This window comes from Camelus bactrianus, chromosome 10 (genome assembly GCF_048773025.1).
Source record: "Camelus bactrianus isolate YW-2024 breed Bactrian camel chromosome 10, ASM4877302v1, whole genome shotgun sequence".
NCBI classification, from domain to species: domain Eukaryota; kingdom Metazoa; phylum Chordata; class Mammalia; order Artiodactyla; family Camelidae; genus Camelus; species Camelus bactrianus.
Genome location: NC_133548.1, coordinates 5,821,371 through 5,831,333, shown reverse-complemented (window position 1 = coordinate 5,831,333; position 9,963 = coordinate 5,821,371). Strand labels below are relative to the sequence as shown.

General features: G+C 48.6%; 1 protein-coding gene across 1 annotated transcript; it reads right to left on the bottom strand.

Moving 5' to 3' along the window:
- Window positions 1-2,070: 2,070 nt before the first annotated feature.
- On the bottom strand, window positions 2,071-9,535 carry ZDHHC24 (zDHHC palmitoyltransferase 24). The gene is made up of 3 exons (XM_010956675.3): window positions 9,227-9,535; window positions 7,859-8,136; window positions 2,071-4,638 (listed from the first exon to the last, which is right to left on the bottom strand). Exons 1-3 carry the CDS (start codon window positions 9,505-9,507, stop codon window positions 4,343-4,345), a joined length of 855 nt encoding a protein of 284 aa, XP_010954977.1. The 5' UTR covers window positions 9,508-9,535; the 3' UTR covers window positions 2,071-4,342.
- Between the last annotated feature and the right edge of the window lie 428 nt (window positions 9,536-9,963).

Sequence of the window (9,963 nt, the reverse complement as noted above, 5' to 3'; positions counted from 1 at the left end):
CAGCATTTGATAAATGGCAGTTCCAGAGAGAGCAGAATTGATCCTCTGGTTTTCTTCTTTCTTCTCTCATATTGTCTTTTTGTTCTATTTTCTGAGAGATTTTTATCTTTTGACTCTTCTCCAGAATTGTTTTTAAAATTCTATTATTTTAATTCTTTTTGCTCTCTGTTCAGTCTTTAATTATGGTATCTTTTCAAGGACATAGTTGAGCTCAACAACACCATCAACCAACTGGTTATCACTGACAGACATCTACAGACTACCTCAACAGTAGAATACACATTTTTCTCAAGGTCACATGGAACATTCACCAAGATAGACCACATTCTGGGCCATAAAAAAACACCTTAACAGACACCTGCACCCCATTGTTCATAGCAGCACTATTTACAATAGCCAAAACATGGAAACAGCCTAAATGTCCATCAACAGATGACTCGATAAAGAAGATGTGGTATATTTATACAATGGAATACTATTCAGCCATAAAAACTGACAACATAACGCCATTTGTAGCAACATGGATGCTCCTGGAGAATGTCATTCTAAGTGAAGTAAGCCAGAAAGAGAAAGAAAAATACCATATGAGATTGCTCATATGTGGAATCTAAAACAAACAAACAAAGCATAAATACAAAACAGAAATAGACTCATAGACATAGAATACAAACTTGTGGTTGCCAGGGGGTGGAGGATGGGAAGGGATAGACTGGGATTTCAAAATTGTAGAATAGATAAACAAGATTATACTGTATAGCACAGGGAAATATATACAAGATCTTATGGTAGCTCACAGAGAAAAAAATGTGACAATATATACATATATATGTTCATGTATAACTGAAAAATTGTGCTTTACACTGGAATTTGACACAACATTGTAAAATGATTATAAATCAATAAAAAATGTTAAACCTTAACAAATTTAGTAGGATAGAAATCATGTAAGTCTGCTCTCAGACCAAAATGTAAATAAATAACGGAAAGATAATTAGAAAATTTCAAAATACTTGGAACTTCAACAGCATGCTTCTAAATAACACATAGGTCAAAGAAGAAATCTTAAGAGAAATATTAAAATATTTTGAACTAAATGAAAATGAAAACACAACTTACCAAAATTTGTGGGATGCAGTGAAAGCACTGCTTGGAGGGGAGTTTATAGCATTGTATATTAGAAAAGAAGAAAGATCTAAAATCAATAATCTAAGGTTTTACCTTAGGAAACTAGAAAAGAAAAGACAAGTTAAATCCAAAATAAGCAGAAGAAAAGAAATAAAAAAGAATTAGAACAGAAATCAATGAAATTGAGAACAAGAAATCAATAGAGAAAAATCAGTGAAACCAGAAGCTGGTTCTTTGAAATCTTACCAGAATCAGCAAGGGAAACTGCCTATTTCCAAGCCTAATACTGGGTAGAAGAGGGGAAAGATCTCTCCTGAGAATTTTTAACAACATGCCAGCCTGAATAAATTTGCAACATAAATTGACAATACCCAGGTCGCTCAAAAGACCCCTAGCTGAGAATTTAAAGTGGTGAGGAATTTAAAGTGGTGCAGAATTGGTTTGTCATCAGGCAACTGATAAACACATTTCCTCCCTGGAAGAATTTACTTTTAACCCAATCTCAAAAAATCTCCACTGATAAAATTGCAGGAAACAAGAATTTACAGTCAGAACTCACAAATTACAGGAAAATAAGGCATTGTGAGCAAGAGCAAACAAACAATAGCCTGCATAATCAGACCTCAAAGACTTAAGATATTAGAATTACCAAACAGTATATAGAATATGTGTTTTCAATATATTTAAAGGAAAAAAAAACATAAGAGTATATAAAATGATCAAGCTGTACACAAGAAATTACACTGTAAACTGACTATACTTCAGTTTTTTAAAAGTGAAAAAAAGGAAGAAACAAAACCATTTTTTCATAGATATAACTATAGAAAACTCAGAAGAATTTGTAAGTAAATTCTAAGTTTTAGCTTTGCTGGAAATAATTTATTTTCATAAGCCATGAACAATAGGATAACAATATCAAATAATCTAACAAAAAAAGGCATGATCTTTATGAGAAAAAGTATATAACTTTATTGAAAACATTAAATGGGGAGATACATCATGTTCATGAACTGGAAAATTCAATTTCATGTAGATGTCAATTTTTCCCAAACTGATCTATAGGTCCAGTTGGGTTCCATTCACAGTTTCAAAGGGGTTTTTATTGGTGTAACTTGACAAACTGATTCTAAAATTTATATGGAGAACAAGGGCCAAGAATAGATCATAGGGGATCATATACAGGGGTAGATACAATGATCAGTAGGACAAAATAGAAAAATAAATTGTGGTATATTCAATGGCTCACTATATAGCAAGGAAAAGGAATGCCCTACAGCTGTACACATTAATTGTGATAAATCTCAGAAACATAGTATTGGGTGAAAAAGCAAATCACAGAAGAATAAATATGGTATGGTACCTTTTATATAAAATTCAAAACCATGCAAAACCAATACAAGTATATGTAATGAAATCACAAAGCAAAGCAAGGGAATGATTAACCAGCACAGTGTTTCCTCTACAAGGGAGGGGCCCAGCAGAGACTTCAAAGTAAATGGTATCCATTTCTTAAATGGGGCTGGGGATGGTGGTGTTTCTTTTTCTTGCATCTCCTCTTTAATAAAAATACAAGAAAAGGTATTCTGGAGGGAGAGGGGTAAAGCAGAGGAGAAAACAGGAAGTCGGCCAATACTTATGTACAGCACAGAGTAACAGGGACACCAAGTTCCTTACAGAGAAAAAATAGTAATAGAGCATGCATGCCATTTGGAAAGACAAAGTCCTGGTAGCTCAAACCTCTGTGGGCATCGGGAGGGCCTGTCAGAAGGGTGGGCTTCTCTGAGGGTTCTTGGGAGGCAAGGTCACTTGAGGACCCTGCCCCCCAACAGCAGCATCTGTAGATTTTCACTTAACCCCATTTTTGGTCCACCCCTCACCCCCACCCTCCCAAGTGCTCCAAAGGTGCTTCAAAAAGCCCCCACCCCCACCCAGTGGGGTAGCTGCTTGGCTGCCAGGGGTCAGGTGGACCCTGGGGGGAGGGGCAGCCTAGCTGCTCCTCACGTAGACTGTTTGGATCAGTTCCTACTGTCAGCCCCAAACCTTGGCTTCCATGGTGCTGGTGGAATTCCTGAGCCTCTGCAGGGCTCTGGGGGCCGGTTTGGCTGCCTCTTGGCCCCTCCTTCTGGGAACACTTAATTTCAACTTCTGATTCTCTGAGAGAGTAAATGAGCCTCTGTCCACTTTCCATCTTTCAAAATGTTGTCAAGTTCTTTGGTCTACAGCTGTCTCCCTCCTATTTTCTTTCTCTTCGTAAATTTACATCATTTTTTATTTTGCTACTATCATTTTAGATTTTAAGAGTAAACAGGTAAATTCATGTATTTAAACCTGCCACATTTAACTGGAAGTGTCTGTTCACTATACTTAAGTAAAAGTGTTAACAGTAGCTCCTGAAGAGTCCAGAGAGGAGGAGCTCAGCCCTCAGCACCGTCCCTCACGGATGCTTGATCATCCCCACCTGCTTTCTCTGCCTGGCTTTCTCCTACTCCCTTCCCTTGGCTGTGCAAGGGTGAAGAAGAAAGCAGAGATCTGGGTTCAAATCCAGACTCCTCCATTTGCTATCCCACGATCTGATCACATCAGCTCTCAGCGCTGTAAGTTTATCACTTGTATAACTGCCGCCCAGTGTACCAGGTCAGCTAGAGAGAAATTCAGTGACATCGTTGCTGGGAAATTCTCCTAACTATAAAGCACTGAACCTGGGAAAGAATGTCAGATTCTCATTCCTTGGATCACTACATTCTGCCTTGGCCGGCTGGCCTCCCTCAACCCCCTCCCCAAGGCAACAGGAGGCAGAGCCCTGACTGCAGACATTCTCAGGCGTTCTGTGGTTCCCAGGCTGGACAATCAGAGGCACCCAAACAGCAGCCCCAGCAACAGTGGAGGACCAGAAACCCACAAAGACAGAGGAAGTCCAAAAACCACGAGGGGGGCTTTATTATCCTGGCAAAGGGGCAGCTAGGTTGGCTAAGCAGACCCTTACCAGACCCTCCGCTGTATTCAGGGGCCACTGACAGAGGCAGAATCACAGGGCCCAAGCCCTGGACACTAGGTGTCCAAGCTGGGCAAGGCCAAGGCCAAGGGTGGGGCTTGAGTTGCCAAAAGCAGGCATCAAGTAACAAGTAGCCTCCCCTCCTGAGGCTAGGGGTGGGCCTGAAATGAGTTGAGTCACCTCTCCTGCTTCCCACACCTTGTACAGCTCAGGGTTTTCCCAAAGTCAGGAAGCCATGAGTCCCACATCAGCTGTGGTCTGGAAGGTGATCCCATCCCCAGGCAACGGGGAAGCCAAGAAGGGCCAGAGCCAGACGAGGACCCAGCGGGGCCCCAGGGCTGCCTGCAGGTTGTGGCAGGGTCCCAGGTCATAAGAGTGCTGGCCCCGGGCCCACTCCCACGTGGTCTGGCCCCTCAGCAGCAGCATCCCATGGAAGAGCAGTCCAGCCCCACACAACAGCGCACCCGCCACACACGTGTCGGTCACAAAGGCCAGGGCGAATTGCGCCAGAGACACTCTGCCTGCAAAGAGAGCGCAGACAGGGTCAGGGAGAAGCAGTGGGCCCAGCCCTCCCAAAGCCCAGCTTCTGCCCTCCTCCCACCCCTACTCCACCATGAAATAGGGCTCATTCCTCTGCTCAGCAAACACTGAGTCACTGCTCCCTGGCCAACCCATGCTGGCTGATGGAAACACACTGGTGAGCCCGAAAGACACGGCCCCCTGCCCTAGATATGACTTTCACCCCCTAGATACAACTTTCACTCAGGCATCGCAAACTTGTGAGCACCTCCCGTGACTACCAGGATGAATGGCAGGTGGTATCTCTGACCTAAGGGAGCTCACAGACAGAGCTCAGGTCAAGAGATCAGGCCTCAGCTACTTAATTACAGCTGTGATACGCGTCACAATGGAAAAGTACAGCATCTTGCACCGTCCTGGCCCACAAAAGGGAAGAAGTATCAGCTGAACTAACGAACTTACAAGATGCCATGAAACATGCCAAGTGAGAGAAGCCAGACACAAAAGGTCACATACTGTATGGTGCCATTTATATGAAATGTCCCAAACAGGCAAATCCATAGAGACAGACAGAAGATTTGTGGTTACCAGGGACTTGGGGGACTCTGGGGAAATGGGGAGTGACTTCTTAATGGGTACAGGGTTTCTTTTGGAGGGTGATGAAAATAGTCTGGAATTAGTGGCAATGGTTGCACAACATTGTGAATGTACTAAATGCAGCTGAATTGTGTACTTGAAAATGGTTAAAATTATGAGTTTCATGTTATATGAATTTTACTTCAATAAAAAAGATAGCCTGTGGCTGGGGGGAGGGAGATGACATGCAAACTTATTAAGAGGCTCAGGGAAGTAAACTTTATCTATTTTGATAGTGACATTTTGCGTGGTGCCTGAAGGTTAAGGAGGTATTTACTAGGTGAAGAGGGGAGAAAACATCCTGTTTGATGGTCCTGAGGCAGGATGGAGAGGTGCCTGTGAAACGAGTGGATGGTTCTGGAAGCTCAGGGGAGAAGCCCAGGCTGGATACGCACATCTGCGTGGTTCCAAGACCTGCCAGTATGCAGAGTGAGAGGAGGATGGTGCCTGAACCTCAGCCAGAAAACCAGGTCCTTAGGGACCAGATAAAGGAAACCAGTAAGGAAGGAGGAAAACCCACAGTACAAGCTGTTAGTGGCATTTAAGGAGGCTGGAGGCCAGCAGCTTTATGAGGCTGAAAGGTCTCATGAAGCAAGATGAGAACTCGGAGGGGTCCTCTGGGTTTTGTGGAGACAGAGGCCTGGGGACTGTGGCAGTCTCAGAGGGCGGGGAGGGGCAGAAGCCAGTTTGGAGCAGGTGGAGGAATGGGTGGGAGGCGAGGAAAAGCAGCCTCTGAACCTAGGTAAGTCCTCTGACTTGGCTGCTGATGGAAGAGCTGGAAGATAAGAGCTAGAGGAGGATGTGGAGTGAAGAGAGGGTTTGTACCAGGTGGGAAAACCCAGAGGAAGTCAGCAGAGGGAGTGGCAGGAGGAGGGGCCACACACAGTGCTAGGCCTACGAGCTGGGAGGGGCCCGACCCCAGGAGCAGCTGGGGCCGTCAGCTTCTGCCCCTAGGACTGGACAGACAACTCTGGATGTGCCATCTGATGTCTAACTTTCTCTGTGATGTATTTTCATGCGAGGCTGGGGCTCGGAGAACAGGAAAGTGTAAAGGTCTGAGCTGCAGTGATTAGGGGGAGTGAGCTTATGAGAAACCAGGACATCAGGAACCAGAGAGGGCCTATTGAGGTCCGTAGCCATAAACATGACATGGTACCAACTGCCATGAAGTACCAGGCATCTCTGGCAGCTCTCAGCAGCCAAGGGCAGACATGGAGAAGCCAGGAAAGCACAGTGGAAGGAAGATGGAGCAAAGAGGTTTGAGATGTTGCAGGAGAAGGGTAGGAATGAGGGCTCTGAGCTGGACCAGGGACTGTGAAGAGGGAAGGTGCTGATGGACAGGAAGGTGAGGGCCAAGAGCTCCGGAGCAGGTATCGTGGGATAAAAGAGTGAGAGGTGAATAGGAAGGGAGGCGGGAGCAGAGAGAGGGGTGGCTGGTGGGGTGATCTGGGAGGTGACATATTTTGGGTACTGACAGGACTAGGGTGTGGATGTGGTTGTCGGAGAAGGAAGGAAAATGGAGGAGAAGATCAAGAAGCTGAGCGACTGGGGCCATTCACCCAACTTCCAGAAACCTGTGATTTCCACAAGGCCCAGGGCTGAGAGAAAGACTGGGTGCAGGAGCCCATGTCTTCAGTGACTGCGGGGAGGGAGCAGGAGGCCATGGACGGAGGGCAGGTGCAGGGAGGTGCAGCCGGAAGGCTTGAGTCTCAGTGGAGGCAGGGGTCATGGAGGAGGGCTGCTCAGGAAGCCAGTGTGGGCAGAGGAAGACCCTGACAATCCCACTGGGGATCCCAAGGCCTCCCCTGGGCTGCAGGGAGGGGGTCCTGGGGACAAAGCTGGGCTTGAATAGGATGAAGAGACAGCCACTATTCAGAGAGGTTGGAGAGTTTAGTAACTGCAGGACAAGGTTACAAGGAAGACTGGGGAGAGGTCAGGAGGAAGGAGTCAGGAGAGAGAAAACCCAAAGCATTCTGGGGGGCACAGAACAAAGTATGAAAACCCAGTGGGGTTTCTATCGGGTGGTGTCAAAGGAGAGAGTCATCCAGGACACAGCCTCTCAGTCAGCATCCTCATCCAAAACGTCCCCTTCCAACTTCCAAAGACTGCACCTTCCCCTGCCTGTAACTTTAACCGGCTCCCCACTACGCAGTCTAGGAAGGGCCATCTCCTCACGTCACCCAGTCCTCAACTGCCATCCTAGGCTCAATTCTCAAAATTCCCATTGAGTTGCCTTCACTGCTCCCTACCCAACTCAATCTCCAAGCCTTTGTTCACACTGCTTCCTCAGCTCAGAATGTTCCCTCACCCTCCCACCCTTTCTCAGTGAAATCCCACTGATCTTTCCTCCTCAGCCAACACCTCCTGGAACCCTCCCCTGATTCTCTCAGCCAGAACGCTGTACCTATGTCGAGGCACTGTGTTTTAGCAGAATGCACACCTCAGTTGAATACCAGGCTGCCCTCACCTCCTACAACTGACACTGGGACTGGGTCCCCAGGGCACTGCCTGGAGAACCAGCTGGTAGTCCCACCTCCCACCAGAATGGGCCTCTGCCTCCCTGTGGAGGCCTCCGTGGCTCCCCACCTGTGAGCAGCATCAGCCAGGGCAGCAGGAGGAGGGCGGCAGTATGGAGAGGTGAGTAGGCTCGCAGCAGGGCAGACAGGGCAGGGCCCAGCAGCACAGAGATGTGAAGCAGGACACCTGCGGTGTGAAGCAGCAGACACAGGAAGGGCCGGTAGTTGTGGAAGCCCACGCAGCGGCCCAGCAGGCGGCAGTGGTGGTCCCGGCGAAGGATGCAGATGCGGCAGGCAGAGCAGTGCCCACTGCGGGGTGGCACCTGGCTCTGGCACTGGTAGCAGTAACTGCAGGGAAGGAACCACATGGTCAGTTCCCCTAGCAGCTCTGAACCCCCTGTATCATGCCCCAGTCAGCCCTGAGTCCATCCTGGGGAAGCAGGCACAGCCAGTGCGCTCACTAAGCCTCAGGTTCTTCACAGGTAAATGCAGGCAGAACACCACCTCCAAGACCCTTCCACTCCTAGCACAGCAGGTCTGAGGGCTCCTCCACTGAAAGCCCTAGTCCTGAGGCCTTTCTCTGGCCTCTAACAGTCAGGAGCAAACGTCTCATTTCCTCCAGTCACCATCTTGGTCCAAGTCACCATGAACTCTCTCCTTGATTATTGCATCAGCCTCTCGACTGGTCTCCCTGATTCCACCTTTGCCCCCATCTAGTGTAGTCTCATCCCAGTGGCCAGACTGATTCTTTTGAAATCTGTCATGCCCCTCCTCTGCTCAAAACCCTCCAATGGCTCCCATTTCACTTCTTGTAAAAAGCAAAGCCTTCAATGTCTTACAAGGTCTTTACATCTCTAACCTGTCCTTTTCCCCCGCTCACTCCACGCCAGCCACAATGGCTGTCTTGCTGTTCCTGGAACATGCTGGGCACAAAAGTGCCTCAGGGCCTTTGCATTGTCTGTTCCCTCTGCCTGGAATATTCTTCTCCCAGATGAATGTGGCTTACTCTCTCACTGCCTTCAAGTCTTTGCTCAAATGCCACCTTCTAGATGAGGCCTACTTTGATCACCCTATTTCAGGCAACAATTTGCATCCCCTTTACCCAGCTCTTTTTGTTTCCTTACCAACACCTTCTAACATTCTACATTATTTGCTAATTTATTACGCCTAAAGTTTACCATCTGCCCCTCCCCCCTGAAATCAGTAATGTTTTATTGTATCTCCAGTGCCTATGACAGCACCTTGCACATAGTAGGTACTCAATAAATATTTGTAAGTTAATGAAAGATACTCCTTCTGGCTTCTGGTTCTAAAGGAGTTCTCTGGCTCAAACAAGCGGATCTTATTGTAAGCTGGTTCTAACATCTTTAGGTCCTAGGGGCCTTCCCCTGCCCATAGCTCCCGCTTCTCCTCCCGCCAGGTCCCGCACCCCACTCACGCCCAGCCCTGGCCCAGACTACGGCCGGCCAGCATCACACCCCGGATGCTGGGATCCGAGCGCAGGAAGAGCCCCACGTTGCCCAGTAGGTTGAGCAGCTGGAAGGCTGCCAGCGCAAGCTGCAAGGTTCGGGCCAAGGGTCCCAGCGGGGGCGGCCCGGGACCCAGTACCAGCACGTAGGCCAGCTCCAGGGCCACGGCCGCGGCCCACAGCGCGGTGAGCACAAGGGGCAGCCCCGCCGGCGACCCCTCGGCGCTCCCCACCGCCCAGGGCTGCCCCATGGCCTGGACCCACCCGCGGTCGGATCCCGAGTACCCCGTAGCTTCCGTATTGGGGCGGGGATAGCGGCAAACGGACGTCTGCCACGACCAATAGAAGCTGTGAAAGGGTGCGGCGAGCGTTCAGGTTCACAGGCAGCAGTCCGCAGTTAGGGAGATGTGATTGGACGGCCGAACGAGCCAAGTCGATGCTTGAAATCTTGTTGGCTGTAGAGCCCGGTAGGACAGCACCGTTATGGCCCCGCCCACTCGCGGAGGCCCCACCCTTCCCTCGGACGCCTGGCGCGCTAGTCCCGCTGGCCCTCACGCCAGGAGGATTGAGTTGCAGCCTTGGTGGCATCGGGGTTTCCCGGCTCAGCACATTCTCCCTCACCCCCCAGTCGCCCCGATATTAATAGACCTGCCTCGGCCCAACCAGCTGGCTTGGAGCCCGTCCCCATGCTCGGAATGTCTCCCTTC

Coding starts and splice junctions, on each gene's coding strand:
- ZDHHC24 (XM_010956675.3), bottom strand. CDS start 9,507: ATGGGGCAGCCCTGGGCGGTGGGGAGCGCCGAGGGGTCGCCGGCGGGG. Junction 8,137..9,226: donor AGTCTGGGCCAGGGCTGGGC/GTGAGTGGGGTG, acceptor CCTTCCCTGCAG/TTACTGCTACCAGTGCCAGA. Junction 4,639..7,858: donor CTGGCTGATGCTGCTCACAG/GTGGGGAGCCAC, acceptor CTCTCTTTGCAG/GCAGAGTGTCTCTGGCGCAA.